General features: G+C 38.8%; 2 protein-coding genes across 2 annotated transcripts; both read right to left on the bottom strand.

The window, feature by feature from the left end:
• Positions 1-2,287: 2,287 nt before the first annotated feature.
• LOC148720905 (melanocortin receptor 5-like) lies at positions 2,288-3,323 on the bottom strand. The gene has a single exon (XM_088739852.1). It carries the CDS (start codon positions 3,267-3,269, stop codon positions 2,337-2,339), a length of 933 nt encoding a protein of 310 aa, XP_088595978.1. The 5' UTR covers positions 3,270-3,323; the 3' UTR covers positions 2,288-2,336.
• Positions 3,324-6,554: 3,231 nt separating this feature from the next.
• On the bottom strand, positions 6,555-7,487 carry LOC148720904 (melanocortin receptor 4-like). Its single transcript, XM_088737701.1, has one exon. It carries the CDS (start codon positions 7,485-7,487, stop codon positions 6,555-6,557), a length of 933 nt encoding a protein of 310 aa, XP_088593827.1.
• Positions 7,488-27,262: the final 19,775 nt, after the last annotated feature.

Below are 27,262 nucleotides of genomic sequence, written 5' to 3'. Positions count from 1 at the left end.
GCTATCGCCTCGCGCGACTCTTACGCTTCTTTCGTGCTTACCAACCTCCCGCGTGCATCATAACTCAATAGTGTACGCTGTGGTGTTTACCATTTGTTAAATATGAGCGCTTCAAAGCTACGATATGTTTGTATTTCAGCTCCAACAGCAAGGTAAGAGGTCTGTCCACGCTTAGCTTATGGCCGTCATAGTCAATAAATACACCAAACATACGCTTGTTATGAAAGTTGCCTCTGATGTGTATCGACAAAAAACCCATCGTTCACGAACCACAGACATCCCATACGTAGCAGCAAGAGACTGGCTAACAAGGTCAAACAACAGATCTGTCGCTGCCAGACAACGGTACAATATAACTCTATTGAAACGAAGAAAAAAAGGAGTACTTTTAGATGATAATGATGATGATGATAATGAACTTTATTCATGTGTCAATGTATTTAGCTGACGCTAATTGGGGACTCAACGTAGATGAATAACGTAATTAATGATAAGAAATAAGCTATAGATTATATAACGTAAGAGATACAAATTACGCACGCGGAGCAACGTAGATGAATAACCTAATTAATTATAAGAAATAAGCTATAGATTATATAACCTAAGGTAAAAATTAAGCACGCGGAGCAATTGTTACCATTTATCAGTTCGGTAGGATCCTTACGTCTAATATGGAACTTAAACCTAGAGAGGCTACTAATTTCAGTGATTTTTTTTTTAGTTTGTTCCATAGAAATGGTCCAAGATATCTAAGAGAGTGTTTACCATACAATACAGAATTAAACCTAGGCATATAAACATTTTGATTTCTTAAATTATATTTACAAGACTTAGGACTATAAATGTCACAAATGAAATCAGGAACTAGCCTATATTTAACCTTATACATAACAATTAACAATTAACAATTAATCACTTATAGAGCGCTATTTACAATGATAGATCAACAGCGCTTTACAATCAATCCTAACCCGCCCATCCCACCCCAGGGGAGGACATCCATCACACAGTAATCTCGTGCGTGGGAAATTAACGTCTCCTACCCCTAACCCGGTAGGAGACGGGACCTCCATTTATTCGTCCCTATCCGAGAAGACTAGAATATCTAACCATTTCTTGATGTTATAGAAAGGTAGCATATTCTTCTCAATTATTTTAAGACCTTGAGTGTTGGTCCGGTCGGGGCTCGAACCCTCGACCTCCCGCACAACAGTCCAGCGCTCTATCCATTGAGCTAACCGGGAGGCGGTCACATAAGTATAACTATATCTTGCAATCTCCTATTAAGAAGGGTAGGTAGTTTAGCGCGATCTAATAAGCTCATTTACGTTTCTGAATGTGAACTATAGACTATCCTCAGTGCTCGCTCTTGAATTCTTTCAACTTTCCTTGCATCCGACGCCCTACAGAAATGCCATATGAGATATGGCATAATAGCAGTTTTATATAGTAATAGTTTAGTCTCCGTAGTAACCAAGTTTCTCAACCTGGCGAGAACGCCCACCTTTTGACTGGCCTTCTTGCATAATTCGCTAATATGTTTGCTAAAAATTAGATTCTCGTCGAAGTTCACACCCTCGTGTAATGCCTAACTGCGTGCCTGCGGTATTCTGAACCGAAGATCTACATGTCATTATGCGCACTTCATTATTTTGCGATTGAGTGATTGTAATGTGATCGTTATTTCGATTTCTTTTTTCTTTTATGCGTTATCTTGAAACGCTACACTCGGATTAAAGGTGAAAGCTACAAGAACCTTTTCATCATAATGGTCTCCTGTAGCAACGGCATTCTGATCCCGGTCGAAACCCGATCAAAATAAGAGAATAAATTTGATTTTCTCCGGCTGTAATCTCAGTAAATTTGTCTTTGGCTAAAGATTGTTACTTTAAAGACAACTCTATGAGAAACAGTGATAATCATGGTTCAGTTTGATTTTAAAAAAAAGTAAATTGATTTAAGGATTACTACATGATAAAAATGTTGATCTCGCTTACCGGCTGACTTGTAAACCGGCTCTTACAGCAAACTGCCTACTTTTTGAAGCTGAAAAGTCTCTCCTAAATCTTTATTTGACTAACGCTGTTTTTAAAAAGATAGGAAAAAAATCCCATCTCCTATCTACCTCTCAAGAACATGTTTCTATCCGTTTGCAATACGATGTTTATCATCAGGAATGCCAACCAGAGACTTTCCTCTACTTTAATACATTCAGTAAAATGAGTTTTTTTTTACTCGACTTCTCTTTAGCTGTTCTCGATGGAACTGAAACAAGTACATTGAACTTTTCTATGCGCGATAACTGCTCGTGCAATCACATATTATTATTTCTAACTTCAGCATAGTGCTTCTCTAATAGTCTGTTTTACCGCTTGTCTTATTTCACTAATCTTCCAGCAGTAAAGAAACGGGTTTAATGTCGAGTTGAAGTAAACAAAGATACCTGCTGCTCCCCTTAATACCACTAAGTGTGATGAATATCTTTTACTTTCAGCGATGACAATTGCCACTATAAAGTATGGTGCATAACAAACAATTAATGCTAACTGCACCCACAGTGCACTGTACACTGCCTTTTTGTATCGCGCCATATTCAGTGCATTTGTTTGGCTCGGCTGTTGTTGAACACGACCTTGCACTTCTGCCTGATGACGATTGAGAGTGCGGAAAATCTTTGTGTACGAGATGATTGTGATAACTAGGCAAGATGGTATAACTATATATTCATACCAATTCGTTATACGATGATATAAATTGATGAATAAAGCAGCGACAGTGGGTATCACCCACAGGGTAGCTGCAATGATGTATGTGCGTTTTAACGTTACAATTTGTCTGTATCTCATCCCCAACAACAGGGCGAGAAGTCTGTCCACGCTTATGGCCGTCATCGTCATCAAAGACGCTCCGCATAATGCATAGCTTGTTATGTGGTATGCATCCCTTGCGTATTGACAAAGACTCCAGTTTTCCTCAGCCAAGAATATCCAATAGGTAACATAGAGAGGCTCACTAACAAGACCAACCAAAAGGTCAGTTATGGCCAGACTACGATACAACAGTTTGGACGGCGGATGAAGGGAAGATTCCTTTCGAAGGGCAACAAGGATAAGGGAATTGCCAAGAAAAGCAGTCACCGAGAGGAGAATATGCACCGCTGATAACGAACCTGATTCTTGTTGAAGCCCACCTACCAAAGAGGGGGAGCAATGCTCTTCTTGAAATGTTTGAGTATGTGATCCACCTCCTTTTAAATCTTTTGTCCTCATTATACGTTTTTCCTTGAAGTTATCTAAAAATTGCAACGAGCAAAATTTTCTTTAGACCACTCCTACGAAAAAAAAAACCCTATACCTTGCTTTGATTTTAAAACCTAGAATATTGACTTCAAAAGCATAGTTACCAGATTTCAAATGTAGGTGAAAACTGTCTGTTTGATTAAGATACATGTCACTTTTTATCCGATCGCATCGCTGTGTTTTGCATTTACTTTACCCGTGAGAGGAACCAGTTTCTGCGTAACGAGCAGCTTATTAGATCCCTTCTAATTTCTCTGGACTTTTTCGCCATAATTTACATTTTACTTAAAAATCTTTATTAAAAAGAACAGAACGTAACCATAAGTAATATCAATAATTGTAAGTCTTGAATGGTGCGATCTTTTCGGTTGTTGTTGTTGTTGTTTTTTTTTTCTATATGAAAGAGTGCGACGAACGTTCTACACCTAGAAAGCTTCTCCGCATGAAAAAAACAAGAAGTTTTATTCCCAAATAAAGGTGTTTGCCAAACCTGCATGTCTAGTGCAGGTCTTACTTAGTATTTAAGACATACCAGGCATTTTTGGCACTGGTGTCATAATTTGACTATGGCATAAGCAAAAACTCTCTCTTCTGAAGCAAAATGTCTCAAACAATGCAGATAGTACGCGTAAATATAAAATATTTCTTCCTTTGTTTATAGCTTGCTTCCGAAAATCAATTTCTAGCGAGCGACCGAGCATGAAAAGAAAAATAATAACTTACCGTTTTCTGAAAAGGAGATTTTAAATGAAATTCTGCCTAAGACTACTCCATTTGTTGAAGTCGAGAGACAATATTTAGGCTAGAAAATATTCTCCAGCATTTCATAAACAATTGTTTTTTTTTGTTTTTTTTTCTTTTTTAATGCCTTTTTGCAATTGAATCTGAAGAGAGATATTTTTTCCTTGACAGCACCTGCCAGGCCACGATCACGTAAACCTCACTCTGTTTAATTACACTTACCCAGAAACGTCCTCAGCAACTTTCACTCATGTATTAAATAATGCTTATTCTGTTACAAGAGATACCAATTTCTTCCCAGTAGCTTTAAATATCACCATTTATGAATTTCAACAGGTAATGCTATGTCATATTATCCCGTCTATAAACTCTAAAAGATCCCTCCATAGATCCACTGAATATCTTTATTTTGCAGCATCATGAACGATAGAAATATTCTTTCCCGCAAGGAAGATTTTCTTGCAATTTATCTTTCATAATTGGTGAGGCAGGGATCTTTATCACCTAAAATTGTTCTGCGTCAAAACTACGTGTCTATCCCACTGGTCAAATTTAATTTTCGAATGAATTTGCACTACCAGGTAGAAATATAAAACTTTGTGCTTTTATGACCATTTCACGCCATAGTGCAAAAGCTACCAATACTAAGAAAAAGTGTCCTTGCTAGGATAGATAATAAATTGTTGGTATCAGCTTTCATTTATAAAGACCTTTAAAATGATGATCAGCTTCAGGAAGCTGAACTTGAATATTCGACATGAAACGTTAATAAATCGGAAACTATTTGAACGCAGACTTCGTAAATGACAGCCCCTTACTGGGTTTTTTTCTTTGCGCCTCATATGCGACGATAATTGGAAACGGAGACAATTACTCGACAGGTACGAAATGCCACATAACCAAATTAATGCTTTAGGCTATTTCACTTATTTTCCTTTAAAATTCAACCATGCACTCCCGTGAAGCTATTAACATTATTTACGATTATCCCTCTAAAAAGTCATTTCAGTCACGTGGGAGAGGGCATGATGGTACGAATCAAACATATGGGTGGTTTCAAAAAGGTTGTCTACGGACAATCTCTGGTTGAATCTCTAAAAATTAGATAACAAATGTCAAAAGCCCTTTAACTCCTGGACAAAGTCATTGTCCATTTGTTTGCTTTGCTGTTTGTCTTATCACCTATCTTCCAGTAGTAAAGAAACGGGTTTAGTGTCAAGTTAAAGAAAACTAAGCAACTTGCTATTTGCCTTAAGTGTCCCTGTCTGAGAAAGTGTTCCAGGGGCCAGAAGTGGTAGTCAACCGATTTGGCTGAAACTTAGCACAGAAGTTGAGTGTGACAAGATATTTCAAAAGCCTCTTTCGCTCACTTCTCTGACTGTTTGTTCTGGAGTTTCAGGAGGGGGTCCCATCTGTGGCCTATGGTGCACCAAGCATTCACCCTGCTAGGTGGCATTTTGAAAGTGCTATAAAACTTCATTGGTAAATTGTGCTGCCAAATGAATTTCACCATGGACTCTGCTATAGTGGGACTTTTACTTCATAAATGTAACTTTGTTCTCAAACGATTAGAGAGAGAGGGGCTTGGGGCTAAAGTTAGGTCAAATTTGAGGTCCCCTTCTCCGTTCCCCTGACTAGTTTCGAGCCTGCAATGCAGTCGGCCGCTCAAGCTGAAAGTAGCACCTTGTACGCACGGACGCACAGTCATAACCTATCAAATTTTGGTAATTCCACCACCTTTTTTCTGCTTGATGGGTTACTGTTTTTACTACCTTTTTCTATGAGTATGGGCTCCGCTAAAAATTGCAGCAAGGAATGTTTAATTTAGACTTCACCCACACTTCCAAACCTTAATTTGGTACCAAGATCCAAATAAACTGAAGGCAGTGTTTCTTGTTTTGAAATGCAGATGAAAAGTGTCTGTTTTGTAAAGATACATGTTACTTTTTATCTAATTGTATGGCTGGGTTTTGCTTTTATTTTAGAGAATCCAATTTCTCAGTAATTCGCAGCTTATACGATTCTGTAAAATTACCTAGACTGCTCCACCATAATGTATGTTTGCCTTAAAAATGAAAAAAAAAACAACAATAATAAATAAAGGAAACAAAATGCGATCGTTATTGCGATTTCGCATTCTTTTGTATGTTATCTTATAACGCTACACACGGATTTAAGGCAAAAGCTACAAGAACATTCCCATCATAATGGTCTCTTGTGACAACAGCATTGTGATCCTGGTCGAAACTTGATCGTTATAAGGGAATAAATTTGATTTTCTTCTGTTATAGTTTCTCAATAACATGTTTCTATCCGTTTGCAAGACGTTTGCAAGACGTTTTTTATCATAAGAATGCCAGCCAGAGACGTTTCTCTACTATAGTACAGTCAGTAAAATGAGTTTTTTATTTTCTCGACTTTTCCTTGGCTGTTCTCAATGGAACTGAAACAAGTACATTGAATTTTTCAATGCACGATTACTGCTCATGCAATCACATATTATCATTTCTAACCTCAGCATAGTGCATCTCTTATTGTCTGCTTTACCGCTTGTCTTACCTCACTAATCTTCCAGCAGTAAAGAAATGGGTTTAATGTCGAGTTAAAGTAAACTAAGACAACAGCTAGTTTCCATATTACTACTAAGTGTGACGAATGTGTTTTACTGTCTGCGATTACAACTACCATCATTGAGTATGGTGCATAACAAATTACTAATGCTAACTGCACCGACAAAGCACTGTACACTGCCTTTTTGTATCGGGCTATGTTCAGTGCATTCAGTTGGCCCGGCTGTTGTTGAAAACGACCTTCTACTTGTGCCTGATTACGATTAAGAGTGCGGAAAATCTTTGTATACGAGATGATTGTGATGCCTAGGCAAAATGGTATAGATATATATACAGACCAATGCGTTATACGATGATCTAACTTGAAGCATGTAGCAGCGACAGTGGACATAACCCAGATAGTAGCTATAATGATGTATGTGCGTTTCAACGTTACAATTTGTCTGTAGCTCAGCCCCAACAACAGGGCGAGAAGTCTGTCCACGCTTATGGCTGTCATCGTCATCAAAGACACTCCACATAATGCATAGCTTGCTATGTACGCTACGTTGCTTGCGTATTGACAAAGACTCCAGTTTTCCTGAACCAAGAATATCCAATAAGTAACATAGAGAGGCTCACTAACAAGACCAACCAACAGGTCAGTTATGGCCAGACTACGATACAACAGTTTGGACGGCGGATGAAGGGAAGATTCCTTTCGAAGGGCAACAAGGATAAGGGAATTCCCAAGAAAAGCGGTCACCGAGAGGAGAATGTGCACCGCTAAGAACGAAACTGATTTTTGTTCAAGCCCATCCACCAAAGAGGGAGAGCATTGCTCTTCTTGAAATATTTGAAGTTGTGATCCACCTCCTTTTAAATCTATTGTCGTCATTATAGCGAAGCTTAGTAAACGTTCGTTTCCTTTTTCCTTGAATTTATCTAAAATTGCAACATGCAACATTTCTTTTAGAATACTCCTATGCACCAAAACCACCTATAACTTCCTTTGATTTTAAGATCCAGAATATTGACTTCAAAAACAGTTACCACATTTTAAATGTGGGTGAAAACTGTCTTTTTATGAAGATGCATATCACTTTTTATCCCATTGTATCGCTGTGTTTTGCATTTTTTGTCATCCTTGCGAGGAACCAGTTTCTGCGTAACTAGCAGCTTATTAGATTCCTTATAAGTTCTCTGGACTTTTTCGCCATAAGTTACATTTTACTTAAAAGTCTTTATTAAAAGAACAGAACGTAACCATAAGTGATATCATTAATTTTAAGCCTTGAATGGTGCGATCTTTTCCTTTGTTTGTTTTTTCTATATGAAAGAGTGCTACCAAACTTCTACACCGGGAAAGCTTCTCAGCAAAGTGCCTTCACATGAAAAAAACAGGAAGTTTTATCATCTTATAAAGGTTTTTGCCAAACCTACATGTCTAGTGCAGGTCTTCCTTAGCATTTAAGACATACCAGACGTTTGTGAAACTGTGTCAGTTCTTATGGCATAAAAAAAGTATCTCTTTTGATGCAAAATGTCTCAAATAATGTAGATAATACGCGTAAATTTAAAATATTTCTTCCTTTATTTATATTCTGCTTCCGAAAATCAATTTCAAGCGAGCGATCGAGCTTAAAAAGAGAAATAATAACTTACCGTTTTCTGAAAAGGATATTTTAAATGAAATTCTACCCAACGCTATCACATTTCTTGAAGTTGAGAGACAGTATTTAGGCTAGAAAATGTTTTTTTAGCATTCCGTGACTTCATAAACAGTTGTTTTGTTTTGTTTTGTCTTTTTTTTTCTATGCCTTTTTGTAATTGCATCTGAAGAGAGACATTTTTTTTCTTGACAGCACCCGCCAAGCCACGATCACGTAACTGACCTGCTTTGCTCAATTACACTTACTCAGAAACTTGAATATTCGACATGAAAGGTTAATACTTAGTCGGAAACTATTTGAACGCAGACTTCGTAAATAACAGCCCATTACCGGTTTTTTTCTTTGCACCCAACATCCGACTAAAATTGGAAACAGAAACAATTACTCGACAGGTGCGAAATGCCACAGAACCAAATTAATACTTTGGGCTATTTCACCTATTTTCCTTCAAAATTCAACCATGCCCTCGCTTCAAGCTATTAAAATTATTTAGGATTATCCCTCTAAAAAATCATTTCAGTCGCGTACGAGAGAGCGTGGTGACACTTTTGTAATTATTTCCCCAGTTTGACAGTAGTTGGGATAAGGTAAAAGCTTGGTTGTTACATGTACACAAGGTGTCATGTATGCGGCAGGTACTTGTACCCTAACATTCTTCCTGTGCCGTAGAAACTTCACGAACATTCTGTTTTAATAACAAATTAGTCTAGGGTCGAGGTCGGAAATCGATCCCGACTCAGTGTTACGACTGACATTAACAGTGATGATGTTAACAATATTATTTAAAATGATAATATTATAGCGAATAAAAAAATTATAACAAAAATAATACTGCAGTAAATGGTTTGAACCCGGGGGTAACATGTGAAAGTGTAGTGTGATCGTCCGGGTGAGTGGAGTCCTGAGAAGGACTGTTGTCGGTGGTAGTGACTGACGTTTCGGCAACCTGTGCGGAGGTCGTCATCAGAGTCAAGTGAATAGTTGTTGTCAGTAGAATGTTCTTATTTCAGTTCGTGTAAAATGATTGCTCAGTTTTACCGTGATGTTATTGGCGGTAAGACTCAAGTGGCGTAAGTCGGTCGTAATTGGTCTGTTTCGATCTGTCAGTAAAGTTAGGTCGTTCTGTTCAGTTCGTTTGTAATGTTTATGTCGTGAATGAGTCGTTTGTATGGAGTCGGTAGTAGTTGAAACCTCTTAAGGGGAGTTTGTTCTAAGTTACAAATAAGAACTAATTAATATGATAACATTATTGAAAATAATGATGAAAATAATAATAATGATAATAATAAATATAATAAGAAAAAGAATAACAATGTTAATTCTAAACTAAAAACCATCGTACCGTTCAGTTTTACTTTGGACCTTTAATTTAATATCAAGTACTGTAATTTTAGTTTGTTATTTATAACTGACTATGGCAAAATTGATTGATTGATTGATTGATTGATTGATGTTAGAAGGTTGGCATCAATAGAATACGGTATACAGAAATTACAGAGCAATGATTATGACAAATCATACAACTCATCACATTTTACTGAGGGTTTCTACTCTGTCAATTTGAAAAAAATGTAAAGTGAGAACAATTTTGAATAAATATATACGGTATATCATATCCTTTTGTATCCTGGTAGTAAACATCGGACTAAATTAAACCCCCCCCCCCCCCCTCTATTCAGGCCCGCCTCTTATAAGCCAAGCCCCCAAAGTACCTGAAAGAAGACGGGGGGGGGGGTTGGCTTGATAGAGGAGTTACGGTATGTAGGACGTCTGCGTTTCGATTTTTCTGTTTTACAGTGCTTGATACATTAAAGTAGAGCACGATGTACTTTGAGTTAAGAAAATACGAAGACAACGCTTTTACCCTTACCTTTCAACCCGTCAACTCCATAGACAAAGTGATTGTCTAATTGTTTGCTTTGCTGCTTGTCTTACCTCAATTATCTTCCAGCAGTAAAAAAATGGGTTTAACGTCAAGTTAAAGAAAACTAAGCAACTTGCTATTTGCCTTAAGACCACTAAATATGGTGGATATCGTTTGCTATGAGTGATCACAATTTCCACTAAATTGATCGGTGCAGAGCAAACAACTAATGCTAACGGCACCCACAATGCACTGTACACTGCCTTTTTGTATTGCGCCATGTTCCGTGCATTTGGTTTGCTCGACTGTTGTTGAGCAAGATCTTGTACATGAGCCTGATGACGATTGAGGACGCTGAAAATCTTTCTGTACGAAGCGATTGAGACAATTATGCAAGATGGTCCAACCACACGGCCATACCAAATAGTTATACGATGATCTAAATTATATGATAGAGCAGTGAAACTGGATAGAATCCAAAAGGCAGCCAGAGTAATATATGTGCGCTTCAAAGTTACAGTATTTTTGTATCTCAGCCCCAACAACAAGGCGAGAAATCTGTCCACGCTTATGGCCGTCATAGTCAATAAAGACACCAAACATAATGCGTAGCTCGTTATGAAAGTTGCCCCAGAAGCGTATCGACAAAAATCCATCGTTCACGAGCCACAGACATCCCATAAGTAGCAGCAAGAGGCTGGCTAACAAGACCAACTAATAGATCAGTTGTTGCCAGACAACGGTACAAGAGGGAAGATTCCTTACGAAGAACAACAAGGATGAGGCAATTGCCCAGAAATGCTGTGATGGACAGGAGAATGTTGACGGCTGAGAGAGAAATAAATTGTTGTTGTAATCTACCCACCAAAGAGGGAGAACATGCCAGTTCTTTGAATGTGTTCGTTTGTTTCCCACTTCCTGTTAGATTTGTTAACGATATCATTTTGTAGCTTAGACTGAAGGGCGTTTGCTTTGTTTGCAGGTTATTTATTTATTTACTTATTACAAATTCACTCCACAAGAATACACAAACAATTAGTATTAATTACAATTAAGGTTTCTAAAAACCATAAAGGGAAGAATTGTGGAGAAGGAGACAACCAAAAGCGCTGACGCACCATACAAGGAATGCCCCCCCCTAATTAAAAAAAAATTTAATATAGCAAAACTATATAGAAATATAAAAATAGATGCCCTAATTATCCTTATCCTTAATAAAACTTAAAACATTCTTTTTAAAAGTTTCAATACTATCTGATTCTCTAATGTGATTAGGTAAGCTATTCCATTCACCAACGATACGGTTAAAAAAGCTATATTTGAGACCGTTACTTCTGCTAAAATTTGAGACAAGGTCGATTGTGTCATTTTTCCTCAAATTATAAGCCATGCTTCTGTCCTTACAAAATATGAGCTTATTGGAAATGTCTATGTCATAATGGCCATTAATTACATTAAACAAAAACGTAACATCCCTAATGAATCTCCTATCAGATAATAGCAACAATTTCAATTTAGATAGTCTAGTACCATAATCATCATTAGACCTAGTGAACCATCTGGTAGCTCTTCGCTGAACAGCCTCCAATTTGTCAATGTTACATTTAGTATAAGGGTTCCAAGTTTCACATGAATATTCCAATAAGGGTCTCACAAGACTACAATATAGTGTTCTCGTGGTTTCAACATCATTTAAGTCCCTACAAGTCCTTTTTACCAACCCTAAAACCCTATTGGTCTTAGCAGTTATTCTATCTATATGCTGCTTCCATGAGAGACCACTAGCAGTAAACAATCGTAAATCTTTATAAAACATTAACACATTCCAAAGGTTGACCCTCAATGTTATACTCCCCAACTAAGGGTGCCTTTTTCCTGGTTATTTGCAGGATCTTACATTTCTTAGTATTAATTGTCATCTTGTTCATCTCACACCAATCTGATATTTTATCTATGTCACTTTGAAAAGAGGACAGATCTTCTTGAGTATTAATAACCCTATACATTTTGCTATCATCAGCATATAATGCAATTGAGCTGTTCTTACTAATTACCGCTGGTAAATCATTGATGTATTTTGTGAAGAATTTATGGTCCCAGCAAAGAACCCTGTGGGACACCAGAGGTTACGGTTAACCAATCGGAAGCCTCACCTTTGACTACTATACGCTGCTGACGTTCTGTCAAATAATGCCTACACCAGTTGAGCAAGTCCCCGTGGACACCATATTTGTAAAGCTTGGCTAAAAGAATGTCATGACAGACAAGGTCAAAGGCCTTTGAAAAGTTTATAAACACTACATTGACTTGACCACTCTTATCCAAAACCTTGAACCAATCATAATGTACCAAGAGTAGTTGAGTAGTGCAGCTACGATCGGTGAGGAATCCGTGATGGGAATCGTGCACAAAACTGATAACTTGATTGTAAATAGCATTGTACACAATTCTTTCCTGGCATTTCCCAATGATGGATAGAAGCAAAATGCCTCTATAATTTTCTATAGGCTCGTGATCACCATCTTTATGAATAGGTGTGATATTAGCTGATTTCCATAATTTAGTAGACAGCACTGTTTAAAAGATAAATTGAAAAGCATACTCAGAGGAACTGCAGATGTATCAGCGGTCTCTTAAAGTAAACGAGCAGGTATATTGTCAATCCCACAAGACTTATTAGCATTAAGACCTTTAAGAAGTTTTCCAACCCCTTTAGTGTCACAAGCCACATAGTTGGTAATGAAATCAGTACTTGGATCTTACGGTAAGTCAGTTTGTATTGGGGCTGGTATCCCAGTACTCTGTTTACAAAAAACTGAGTGAAAGTGAATATTAAATAAGTGAGCTTGCTCTTGAGGTTTTGTCGCAGATCTTCTGTTGTAAGTGTTTACATCTGGAAGCCGTTTTGATCTTGACTTGATTGAGTAGTAGCTCCAAAATCGTATCGGGTTTATCTTAAGTTGACTGGGACCCGTTTCTCGAAAGTCCCGGTAAATTATCGGGTTCGGTAAGTCACCCGGTAAGTCGCCGTAAACTTTTCGGGTGTTTCTCGAAACTCCCGTTAGTTTCGATCCCGTTAATTTTACCGATATCTTGCCCGGTAATTTACGGGAGGTCGTAACCTCCCGTAAAGTTATCGGAGAGTCGCAAATGTTGAAAAACCAAACAAAATGGCGGCTGGGGGCGGACTTTCCTGTTTAGCGCGAAGACCAAGATTATATCAAAGACGCCCCTTTCTAGCCGATATGGCTGACTGTGAAGGCATTGAACGTTTTCGGCTCTCGCGAGGAAGGATAGAGTGGCTCGTTGAGCAGCTTAAGGAGGAACTACAGAGAAACACGACAAGAAGCTGCCCACTGTCTCCGAAAACCCAGGTAAATATCATAAGTAGTTGTTGTTGTTTTATTGTATACCGTTTGAAGGCGTTTGCATGGAAACACTATATTTAACTGTGAAGCTCTATTTAAATGTTTTTTTTTTTAACTAACAAACGGCAGTGGAGAAAATTATTGAGTAGATAAACACTTTGTCATGTTAACGCTAATCATTCGCCGCGAGTAATGACTTTAAAATGGCTTCCTTGTATGAACGTTGAGATGGGTTCTTGTCACGCAAACCTGATCTTACTGCAAGGCAAACCTGTTTCCCGTGTTTTAATTGCAGATGTTTTTTTTTTTTTTTTTTTTTTGGAGGAAATCAGTTAACTGACATTATACAGATAGAAATGAACATCATACAGTACAGCGATCGCGGAGACTTGCATTAAACGCGGCCGGGTTGCACAAATGCTGACAATTGTTGCTTATAGCATTAGCTGAGTGATACACGAACAAGTGTACTGTACTTATAATGGAGAAACGAAAAGACTAAAATTTAAAATTCTTCTCCCTAATCACATAATTGTTTCGGTCGCATTGTTACTGATATTAGTTTGCTTTATGCTAGATAACTCGATTGGAGATCGGAGAAAATTACGCATGACATTCGCAGTACATTGCAATTCTGGCTATTTCGTGACTGGGCTTCCGCATCACGTCCAATCCACCTCCGTCTTTCCCTTGCGACAAGTGTACGAAAATCCTCCTGCTTGGTTTTTCTCAGTAGCTGGTCGTTTGATATTTTCCGAGGCCAGAAGATTCTCAGAATCTTCCTGAGGCTAGCTGTGTGGAAGGATGCTCGTCTTGAGAGGTCTTGTTCTGTCATTCTCCAGCATTCCGAGCCGTAAAGCCACAGCACGAAAACGCAAATTTACGTCTTAAACGCGACTTAAATGCAGCGTAAGTTTGCATTTACGCGACTTTACGCTCACGTAAACCGTAAAGTTAACCTTTACGCTACCTTTAATCAATGGCGTAAATGAACACTAAAACGCGTGACGTAAAGTTGGCGGAATTGTGGCGTAAAGCCGCTATTAAACAGCAGCGTGAAGGCAGTTTAATGGTTCTGTAAATGTAAATTTACGCTTTTTTATAGGAAATTATATTTAGCATTAAGTTGGCGGTATTGTGACGCACGGTCAAATTACTCATACATCATTAGTCGTGAATGATCACTTCGGCCTTATTAATGCAGTTCAGCACCGTGTAGTCAGCTAGCTCTCGTTTGCGCTCTAAGGTTGAATTCTAAGTTAAGAGATGGCGTGAAAGAGGTAAGCATCCGATATATTCGCTAGCTCTACATTAAACATGTGGTGGCTGTTAAGAACTATAAAACCGTTCTCCCACGGCGTGCGTATGGAGAGAAGATCATTGTAACCTCTGTGCTCAAAAAATAGTAAACAACACTAATGACAGCACTAAAGCACACTTATATTACAATCTCCTGGTACGGCTAATATTGTACGCATGCGTACAACCATATCACCCGTAGAGTGGCAACCATGGACAGCTGTTTCGCCTTTGTTGTGGCTCATTATCATGGCATAGCGAGCAGGGTCTATATTTGCATACGCAAGCTTTTGTACGAATCGATTGCATAGCCTTCATCAAGTTTTAGTGATGGAGTTGAATGTTATTGACATTCAATAATATATTTACATACCGACCTTTAATGTGCCTTTACGCGGGTAGTATAAAGTTGATCTTTAAGAGCACTTAAAGCGGCGAGGAAAACAAGCGTAAAGCTGATTCGACACCTTTACGCTAGCTTTAAGTCAACTTTATGTACCGACCGTGTAAATTGAACTTTAATCGCCTTTAAACAACTTTAAATACTAGCATAAAGTTGGTCATACAACTTTCCGCCACATTTACGCTTCCGTAAAGCTGCTTCGTAAAAAACTTTACGCAGATTTACGCAACATTTAAGTCTTCTTAAATCTTGATTTTCATGCTGTGAAGGAGAGTTGACAATCCGCAGCTCTGATAGATTCTAAGCTTCGCCTTTCTGCTGTAGTTTTCTGACCTCCACTCTGATCTTAAGCTCATAAAGGCATAATTTGAATATATCAACAAGTTTGAAATGGTAAATTGGCCACCATTACGATTATAAGAGTGACGTTTCGAGCGTTAGCCCTTCGTCGGAGCGAATAGGGGAATTGTGGGTTGTGTGTGCTTTTAAAGGAAGAAAAAGGAGCTACGTGATTGGTGGGAACAAAGCAACGAGAAAAACACCAATAAATTAGTGGAATGAAAAGCGTTCGTTGATACCTTACAATAGTCTTATAATCGTAACGGTGGCCAATTTACCACTTCAACTTTGTTGATATATTCAAATTATTTCGTTACCCCCACCGACGCAGCCCCAAACAGTTTCTTTAGAAACTATCAGCCTTTATTCAGAAAGGCATATCCTGCTTTGTTCAATCTGCTTTGTATATCTAGAGTGGTACCTCCATCTTGGCAGAGCACACATCCAAGGTATGTAAACTTGTTGGTGTTTGGAATGTCCTGTCCTCTTACCCAGATCTTTGTTGGGGAAGGGGCATTAACACACATGGCTTCCGTCTTCCTCAAGCTAATTCTCAAGCCGACCTGGCTGCTGAACATGCTGAGCCGGTCTGTCTTCCCCTGGATGTGCTGTCGAGTGTGGGACAATAGGGCTAAATCGTCTGCGAAGTCGAGGTCTTCGAGCGTAGTAATAGGGGTCCATCTCATGCCTCGTCGCTGATCTTCCATTGTTCGACAAAGGAACCAGTCGATAGAAATATTGAATAGCATGGACGACATGACACATCCTTGCCGTACACCGGTTTTAACTTCAAAACTTAGATCCCCCTGACTGATGCAACATGTGAAATTTGAGTAAAAGCATTTGATGATATTACCAATGCTTTGTGGAATGCCATATGCTCTCAGAATCTACCAAAGACTGTCCTAAGAATGCTGTGAAACGCTTTCTGATAGTCGATGAAATTTACTTACAACTCTCTCTTCCACTCAGTACATTGCTCAAGTAAGTTCCGCAGTGTGAAAATAAAATCCGTACTTCCACGCCCCTTGCGAAATCCAGATTGCTTGTTCCGAAGGTGTATAATGACCTTGCAAAATATTTTACTTGGCACAGACAAAAGGGTAATTTCTAGCCAGTTGTTACAATCACCTTGAGACCCTTTCTTTGGTATCCTGATTATCACTCCTCTGCTCCAGTCTGTCGGAATTTCTTCCTGTTCCCAGATCTTTGTAAATAAGGGGTCAGAATGGTTGCCGCAAGCTCAGGGGCTGCTTTAAACAGCTCGGCATTGAGATTATCATGGCCAGGAGCTTTTCCATTCTACAGGGAATTAATGGCTTGGATGATTTCCCTCCTAGTTGGAACGTCTGTGTTGATATCAAGGTCAGTTGTGGCTTCCTGGATGTTTAGCATTACTGTTGGTGGTGGTCTGTTTAAAAGCTCTCTAAAGTGCTCCATCAATCGCCGTTGTTGTTCTCCCTCTGATGTTAATAGGATATCGTACATATCCCTTACAAGCACGTTGGTTGTGTGGTACTTACTTGCTATTATCTTGGTGATCTTTTATACTGTTCCTTGTTCATTGCGCGCAGCTGCCTCTTCCGCCTGGGATGCAAGGTTCTCCATATACTTTCGTTTATCTGCTCTTGCTCGGCGTTTTACCTCCTTGTTCGCTGCCCGATACATTTCTTGATGCCTTTCTTTAAGCCGTTGGGATTTCGAATCTATAACTTTCAACGGGCTTCTTTAATCCCCGTCTACTTTCAATTGCTTTCCAGGTATGAGATGACATCCATTCCTTTGGCCTCCGCTGCCTGCAGCCTAGACATGCCTTGCTGCTATCATTGTAAGCAGTAACAATTTTCTCCCAGTTCTTATTCACCCCTTCATCGTTAATATCCTCCCTTCCGCCTAGTTCCACAAGAGCCTCGAATCTGTTGTGCACCTCCAGGATAAAATATTTTCGCACATTTGGGTGTTTCAGTTGGCTCACATCGAAACGGCTGCGCCCCTTGGTTGGACGCCCTGCACTCTTTAATTTCAGTTTAAGGTAGTCTGGTACGAGATGATGGTCACTTTCAATGTCAGATCCTCTCCTCACCTTGACATCCGGAAGGGATCTCCGCCATTTCCATATGAAACTTCATTGGCACCCGGTCACAAAACGAATTCAATTCAAGATACTGTTGATAACATACAAAGCACTAAATGACATGGCTCCAACCTATCTTGTTGAACTTCTTAGTCGATATATTCCAGCACGAAAATTCCTTTAATCAAACATGAATCTACTTGAGGTCCCAACAATTCGAAGTAAAACGTATGGGCAAAGAGCATTCTCCTACGCTGCACCGTATTTGTGGAATCAGCTACCTGAATGCATAAATTACGCTGAATCTGGTGACTCCTTTAAACGCTTGTTGAAAACTTATCTTTGCAAAAATTAAGGCACCAGATTTTTTGACATCGTGCCTTGTCAAATATATGTATAACACATAATACTTCGTTAGTTTAGATAGAGCAGCGATAATTGCATGTATAGGATTTTTATTGAATTGTAATTGTAAAGCGAATAGAGTTCAATTTTAATTCGCTATCTAAGAACTTATTATTAAATTAAATTAAATTAAGTTTCCATTGATCAGCAGATGGTCAATTTGATTTCTATCCCTGCCTTTCGGGGATCACCATGTGCTTTTATGGATCTCTCGGTGAGAAAAAAGGCTGCCCCCTATCACCAAATTATTAGTTGTGCAAAACTCAACAAGCCGTTTTCCATTTTCATTGATGACACCACTCTCATGTCTTCCTATCACTCTGTGCCTGGCTGAGTTATCGGCACCAACTTTGACATTTAGATCCCCCATGATGATGATAAGATCTTGCATTGGGACCTGCTCAATCTCTGCCTGGAGCCTGAGATAGAAATTGTCTTTCAGATCATCTTCACTATCATTGGTCGGAGTGTAACACTGAATCAGGGTCAAGTTGTTTTCCTTTCATTTCGGCCTGGCCTTTATGAGGCGACTATTAATTGGTTTCCATTCCAATACCGATCTATCTGCTCCTTTCTTCAGAATAATTTCCACACCTTCACGATGTAGCTCATCGTCCCGCCCAGATCAAAATACTGTCTCGCATGACACCGTCTTTAATCTCCCTGTCCCAATCCATCTGCTTTCGCTTACGCCCAATACATGCAAGTTATACCATCTCATTTCTGTTGTAGCTTGTGCAAGCTTCCCAGTTTCGAACATACTAAGCACATTCCAAAAACCAATCCTGGTCATGATTTTTGCACTCTTCACTTCCAACTTCTTGCCAGTAGTTTCTTTCTAGCTTTCACCACTGGCAGTTATTCGGTTCGAAGACCTTGGAAGGTCTGCTTGCAGGATATTGGTTGTCTTCGTTGCTGTTTCCGTAACACGTTCTTTAACAGGATGAGGTTGTTAGCCTTAAGTGTTCCTGTCTGAGCAAGTGTTCCAAGAGCCAAAAGTGGTGCTCAACCGATTTGGCTGAAACTTGGCACAAAAGTTGAGTGTGATAAGATATTTCACAAGCCACTTTGGCTCACTTCTCTGACTGTTCGTTCTGGAGTTTCAGGGGGGGTTCCATTCGTGGCCTATGGAACACCAAAATTTCATCCATCTAAGGGGCACTTGAAAGTGCTATAAAACTCCATTGATAAATTTTGCTGCCAAATGAATTTTACCATGGAATCTACTATAGTGGAGCTTTTACTTCATAAATGTAACTTTGTTTTTAAGCAATTAGACAGAGAGGGGCCTGGGGCTAAAGTTAGGTCAAATTTGAGGTCAAAATCACTACCCAAAATTGCCATTTTTCAAAGAACCATAACATTCACCTGCTTTCTTGCATAACTTTCATACCAAATCGAGTATGTACTTTAGTGACCCATTTATCAAAGTCAGTTGAGAAAAATTTGGCTTATTAGGTTTGTTAAGTTTTTGGCACAAACTCTTCATGCCCCTCTAAGGCCAAGCATAATTCATGCTATAAACAGACCAAAGTCTTTGCATAAAGCCTTTATTGTGTATTTGGTGAGTGAAAGTGAAACATTAAAGCCAAATAAATGTCATTATCTAGAAATACCTCGTCTAATAGCTTACTATTACTCTAAGAAGGCCTGTGAGTAGCACTGCAAACACCGAGCGGTTTAGCAAAATAAAGGTAATTTTTTTTCTTTGAAAACGTAGTACCCATCAGAGAGCACAAATGATGATGTTCTGACCTAGATATGACAATATCTGACCTAGATATGACAATATCTGTTAAAGATGCTTGAATTTCCTTTGATTCATATTTTTCAGGTCATATCTCCCTACATACTACAGTAAAAACCCGCAAGGAAGAACCTACATTTTTTAAGACTTACCTAAACAGGTTCTCATATAAATGGTACTTAACAAAATTTTAGGCTATTTAGGTTCTTAAAACAGGTTCTTATCTTGGAGAAAAACACACCTGCATAACAAGTTGGTAATTATCCTATATTTTGTAACTACATATTTTGCACTCATTTTTCTTAAGAAAATCATGTTTTACAGCAATGGCAATCTGGTTTTTCTTCGATTATGATTAGAGTAAATAATATCAGTGTACCTGTAATGTACTATATGATTTTAGAAAATAAGAACCTATTTTAATTTTCTTAGGCTAAATAGGTTCTTGTTTATAGGGGGTATAAATGGAAAATTTTAGGCTAACAGGTTCTTAACTTTTAGGTTCTTACTTGCGGGTTTTTACTGTATACTCAAAAGCATGCAAAGTCTCTATATTTTGTCAGGCCCATTCTTTGATGCAATATTAAGTGAGCTTAATGAAAACGACCTTATCAGAAGATCTTTGGTTAAACTTTCGATAACCTTGCTAGCTCTTGTAAATACGCATGATGACATCAGAAACAGAGCAGGATGGTACGTACAGGTTGTAGTGAGTATCGTCCAGGTGACCCGCCGGAGGCTGAGATCCATCCCATTTCCCTAGTACGTTAGAGCTGAATAAATCAAATCATCCGGAAGTAAATAAGAAATCCATAGTTAGGAGAGCTGGACAACAAATATTTTGTTTTACAGTTCCTATGAAACATGCCATACCACACCTCAAGATGCGATTGTTGTATCGACTGACCCACCATATTGGACGTGAGAGTGAGAGGACTGGACTAAGTCGAGGAGTCACGCAACCTTCACTGAGGTTTGAGTAACGCGGGTCTTTTGACCATCACTTGCGGTAATCACAGGAATTTGCTTACCGTAGAAAAGGTTCATAATACGATGCCTTACGATTAGCACTACCTTTAATTTCAACGTCGAAAAATCTCGCACAATGACTGTAGTTGACTGAGTTTTTGCTTTTGCAACACCTTAGTTAATCTTCCCTTGGCAGAGAGTTCGCGAAAGTTGAAATCTTCAAACAAAAGAAAATTGGAAAACCATCAAACTATTTTTAAACATGTTTCCTAAACCCTTTTCATAAGAACAAAATTAAGGAAAATCTTTTTTTGACGGGAAGTTGAGAAGACCGCTCTTAGCGAGAGTGGTACTAAAAAAGCCATTTGCTACATTTATGCGCGTGTATGAGCCCTTTCTGATATTTTTAATTACCTGTACTTGTAACTTTGGTATCACCCGATCTTCCTCCCGCCCCGGACTCACCTGAACCCTTGTACTTGTGTTTTAATCAAATAGTCATGTCATTATCGCAAGAAAACACAGGAGTCATTCCTGTTTCGCGCAGCGGAGCCCATGACGCGGCACCGCATTGATCATTTACCCCTCCAATGGAATAAAGTGCCATCGCAAAATTATCCTGAAACTTCTTATTGCTATACTTTCTATACTTAATAAGGACACAAACATTTACACTTGAATAGTGGGAGGAATGGAAACTCGATCCAGTCTTAATACTCTCACGTCCAAAATGGCGGCCCCTATTGGCATCATCCCATGTCTCGTGTGGAATACTTCATTTAAACAGCAACATTAATTTTTGTCATCCAGCTCTTCTGACTGTGGATTCCATCTTTTTGGGACGGTTCCATTTATTCAGTTCTAAAGTACCAAAGATCTCTGATGGATCACAAGTCACCTGGACGGTGCTCACTGCGGCACGTAAGTTTATGGTCATGCTCGCTATAAGTAATGGGTATTTACAAGAGCTATTCACAGACTATTCAAAGGTCAGGCGTAGATCATCTTTCAGCGATCGTTTTATTCTGAGCTTAATGGTTAAGGCCGGCCGGGTTAAGGTCACCTTATTTTCAATTTAAAAAAACGGCCTGACAAAATATGGAGACTTTCTATGCTTGGAATATAGTATGTATGGATATATGGCCTCACAAACATAGATCAGAGAAAATTCAATCATCTTTAGAGATATCGCCATATCTAGATCAAAACATCATCATCTGTACTCTATGATTGGAACAAAGTTTTCATAGGAAAAAAACAATTATCTTTATTTTGCTAAACCGCTGGGTGTTTGCAGTGCTAATCAGAGGCCTTCTTAGAGTAATTATAAGCTATGAGTCGAGGTATTTCAGGATTATGACATTTATTTGGCTTAAATGTTTCATTTTCACGCACCAAATACAAAATAAAGGCTATATGTCAAGACTTTGGTCTGTTTATAGCATGAATTATGCTCAAAATTCCATTTTGCTTGGCCTTAGAGGGGCATGGAGAGTTTGTGCCAAAAACTTAACAGACCTTAATAAGACTAATAAGCCCAATTTTTCTTAACTGATTTTGATAAACGGGTCACTAAAGTACATACTGGATTTGGTATGAAAGTTATGCAAGAAGGCAGGTGAATGTTATGGTTTTTTGAAAAATGGCAATTTTGGGTAGTGATTTTGACCTCAAATTTGACTTAACTTTAGCCCCAGGCACCTCTCTGTCTAATTTCTTGAAAACAAAGTTACATTTATGAAGTGAAAGCTCCACCATAGTAGATTCCATGGTCAAATTCATTTGGCAGCACAATTTACCAATGGAGTTTTATAGCACTTTCAAAATGCCACTAAGGAGGATGAATTTTTGGTGCTCCATAGGCCACTAATGGGACCCCCCCTAAAACTTCAGAACGAACAATCAGAGAAGTGAGCCAAAGTGGCTTGTGAAATATCTTATCACACTCAACTTTTGTGCCAAGTTTTAGCCAAATCGGTTGACCACCACTTTTGGCTCCTGGAACACTTTCTCAGACAGGGACACATAAGCCTTATCTCCAGGTCTGGAGGGCTGTGGGACTGTCTTTAGTCTGGACTCTACTCCTTGACCTGTCTGGCTTGGGAGGCCCTGCCAGGGGTGTAAACACCCCCGTCGGCATAGCTCCTGGAGTCACTGGGACGCACAAGCCACTCAGCCACGACAAGGCAACCGTCCTAGTGAGTGGACTAAAGTAATATACAGAATAGAAAATACTTCTTGGTTTGTAGATGCAAGCGTTCTGTCAACAATGCCTAAGATTTTATTAGCCTTTCTCACAGCACCATCAACTTGAGCACCCCACGACAGGTCATAGGAATTCAGAGCTCCTAGGTCTTTCACATGCTTTACTGGTTTGGTTGCAACTCCCATAATATACGAAGGAGACGAGTTGTCGCGGTTATGGGTAATGCGCATTGTTTCGCACTTCTCCGGGTTAAATCTTAACTGTTATAAAATTTCCCAGTTTGCTAAGTGATCAATGTCGCTTTGAAGGGCTTGAGTATCATTTATGCTGTCAGCGGTCTCTCTGTACACTTCCGTGTCATTTTGCAAAGAGTTTGATAGTTGATGATATGCTATACGATATATTGTAAACAACTGCCATCCTCCCCTTCTTTGGTTGGAGGGCTTCATCAAGAATCAATTCATTTCTTCGCAGTCCACATTCTCCTCTCCATCACAGCATTTCTTGACTATTCTCTTATCCTCGTTGCCTTTCACAAAGAATCTTCCTTACATCCACCGTCCAAACTCTTGTATCGTTGTTTGGCAACAACTGATCTATTGGTTAGTCTTGTGGCCCAGACTTTCCGTGCAACTTCTTGGATGTTCAAGGTCCACGAACAATGGAATCTCTGTCGATACGCATTTGAATCAGCCTACATCACAGCCCATGAAATATGTGGAGTGTTTTTATTGACGGTAATACCCATTTACGTGGAAAGACTTCTCTCCCTGATGTTTTGGCTAAGATACAGACAAATTGTAACTTTGAAGCGCATGCTACCAACCTTTGTCATGAATACATCAATTCACTCTTTTTCACAAATGAGTTTTATTAAAGCGTAAGTTTTCGCTTCCTTATCGTCCAGACCTCGCTCTTCTTGTCACAAACTTCCCCACCCCACTCCCTTTAGATGTGTCTAGGCTGCAACAATCATTACCACACCCTCCCCAACAAAGGCTGTGTTTGTAACACTAATCACTTCCGAAGAAATTTGAATTTCGCGCTCGGTGAGCTGGCTACGCGCCGGTGATTACAAACCTTTGTCTTGCGAATAATAGAAACCCTTTCCTTCGAACAATAGATAAGGACATATAAGGAGCGAAAGCTTGACTTATTGTCGGGCCAAAATCCTAACCAAAAGTTTGATACGCACTCGTTGGGTTTGTCTCTCCGCTATTTCCGCGTTGGTGAATAAAAGAATAGATTAGTATAGGTAATCGCATGGGGCCTCGTAAAATTAAGGATTAATATCACTTGTGTTTTCGGAAGTTGCTGAAATTGCCCGAGTCGCGCAGCGACTCGGGCAATTTCTGAAACTTCCGAAAACACAAGTGATATTAATCCTTAATTTTACGAGGAACCATGTGATTACTTGTATATAATATAAGGGGCAAAATGTTTTCTTACTGATCTCGTGCAAAACGGGACGCCATTGTTACAAAACAAACAGAAATTTCTTTACCTTGGCAGCCGTTGCTAAGCGATTTTCAGCCAATCATTTTCAAGTAATTTTGCCCGGGGCAATAACAAAAATTAAGAAAAAATGCCCTCTGTCTTGACCAATCACAATTCAGTAATTTTGCCCCTTGTATGATAAAAAGTTGAAATGAATGTAGAGTCGAAAGAAAAGCAGTTTGTATGTAACAAAGATGAAATTAATTATTTGGTACTTGATAAAACCTCGTACTCAAAACAACGCCGACTGTATCGTGGCTAGGTCAGTATGTGTTCATTAAAATATGAAGCACGCAGGAAGTCTGGAGAAAGAGAAAGGTGCACAAGAGTTGCCAAAGACGTAACCAAGAGCCATCATAGTTTTATAAATGATAAATTTATCCCCTCCTTCATTTTCCTCTCGATCGATAGAATATCATGTTCCCTTCAGCACTTTCATAAAGTTTTCATGATCGGAGGACAATTGCTAGTCGCTCGAGGGAATTAGAACATAAAGAATTAAGTCACCTGCCGGAAAAATAAAAGCTTGTCTGATAACGTAAAATTTACTTAGAATTTGTTGGTGAAAGGAGGAGAACAAATTAAGAATGTAAAAGAAACGACAGTAAACTGCTTTTTCGCCTAATATTTTGCTCTTCTCTTATTTTATTCTACTCTTGGAGAAGAAACGGAGGTAAAAGAGCCCCAAAATGTTGCTAATTACGCGGTTGAATTCAAATATTTTAAAATAAGATTGCATCAGTGGCCATACATCAATTTTAATCTATATATTTATTCGAATTCTTTGATTGATTGACATGGGTTTGACATCCCTAGCTTAGACCCTCTATATTTTAATGTTACTGAGGTTGATAATGAGCCAAAAATTAACTTTACATAAATGATATGGACATTTGATTGACACTCTATCGATGGAGCAAGGTCAGCTTGCGAGCTGGATCCTCGTTAAGAGCACTGCGGGAAGTTGCTCCTTCCCTCATCAGTTGTGTTGCTCGAGGCCTTAAACTTATTCACCAGCAAGGTACAAAAAACTCATACTGAAGCGTTTATAATGAGTGCCTTCCCGTCGGCTAAGTAAGGAGGGATTGTTTATCTCACAGAGAAAACAATATTGATGTTACAGGTGTTTCTATATATTTGACAAATTAAAGTGACGATTTCTCTGAAGTTTTCCAAACGATTAAACAATGATGAGGAAGTCTCTATATGATCATTAAGTGGGAAGTAAGGTTTAAATGATCGTTATCGTTGTGAAGCTGTTTAGATGAAATATTTCTCGTTGCAATCACAGATAACTTCAATCTAAGAAAAAAAGGAAACTAATACAGAATAATGTCGACAACAAAATTCACTGGAGGTGGAACACAGACCAAGATATTTCAAGATCTGTACTGTTCCCCCCCTCTGGTTGGTGGGCTTCCGCAAAAATTTAAAATTTCTTTTCTACCAATTTACATTCTCCTCTCCATCACAGCATTTCCTGGCAATTCTCTTATCCTCGTTGCCCTTCGCATAGAATCTTCCCTGCATCCTCCGTCCAAACTCTTGTATCGCTGTTTGGCAACAACTGATCTGTTGGTTGGTCTTGTTTGCCAGCCTCTCAGTGCTACTTATTGGATATCCGTGGCTGACGAGCAATGGAATCTTTGTCGATACGTATTTGTCGCCGCTTTCCTCACAGACATTGCATTATGTGGAGTGTCATTGCTGACGATGACGGCCATAAGCGTGGACAGACTTCTCGCCCTGTTGTTGGGGTTAAGATACAGACAAATTGTAACTTTTAAGCGCACATACATCACTGTAGCTACCTTTTGGATTGCATCCAGTGTTGCTGCTTTACGCTACATATTAGATTACCGTACACTCATTTTATATGATAGTATAATTACACCATCTTGCCTTGTTATTTCAGTCGCCTCGTATATGAAAATTTTTCGGGGTCTCAGTCATCATCGGGCTCAAGTACAAGATCATCTCCAACAACAGCCGGGCCAACCAAATGCACCGAACATGGCGCGGTACAATAAGGCAGTGAACAGTGCACTGTGGGTGCAGTTAGCGTTAGTAGTTTGTTATGCACCATCCTTCATAGTAACAATTGTAATCGCTGACAGTAAAACATATTCATCACACTTAGTAGTATTAAGGGAAGTAGCAGCTGTCTTAGTTTACTTTAACTCGACGTTAAACCCGTTTTCTTTACTGCTGAAGTAAGACAAGCAGTAAAGCAAACCATCAGAAAAGCACTTTGCTGTCCATGTAGCTAGATCCTCATCAAATTGATACATATATTATTTTAAATTTCAAAGCTGAGTCATTAAGTCACGATTTTTATTTGAGAACGTTCGTAAGATCTGTCCTTGGATAAGCAAGAAATAAGAACTTCAGCAAAGTGTAAGGGAAAACTGGACTGTCTGATGTATGAAATGTTATTCATAACAAAGAAAAGGCCATGCTTGAACACAAAATCAGACTCCATACGCGCAAAACTATTTATTAATTTTATTTAAATTTGTCACTTTTTACATGCATATTCTACGTTTTATCGCCTTGCACGGTATATATTAAGTTGTCAAATTTTATTCTCCTCTCACTTGAAAATGATGACATGGTGTCATCGAAACGTAGTGTAAAATTTCTTTCACTTATTTTTATCATTAGATCATGTTCGATTAAATCTAATCCTATTCGAATTCTAACATTGTCATGAAACCAGAGTTATATGCATTTTACTCTCATGTTTAATTTCTTTAACAAAATGTGACGGCATTGGGTAAAACTTTAAAGAGTAGTTACAGCGGAGAGTTCTCGATATATTTTTATGTT

This window comes from Stylophora pistillata, chromosome 11 (genome assembly GCF_964205215.1).
Source record: "Stylophora pistillata chromosome 11, jaStyPist1.2, whole genome shotgun sequence".
Classification (NCBI taxonomy): domain Eukaryota; kingdom Metazoa; phylum Cnidaria; class Anthozoa; order Scleractinia; family Pocilloporidae; genus Stylophora; species Stylophora pistillata.
This window is presented reverse-complemented; position numbering and strand designations above follow the sequence as displayed.

Bases quoted from the DNA above. Each gene is read 5' to 3' on its own strand.
- LOC148720905 (XM_088739852.1), bottom strand. From the start codon at position 3,269: ATGAGGACAAAAGATTTAAAAGGAGGTGGATCACATACTCAAACATTT.
- LOC148720904 (XM_088737701.1), bottom strand. From the start codon at position 7,487: ATGACGACAATAGATTTAAAAGGAGGTGGATCACAACTTCAAATATTT.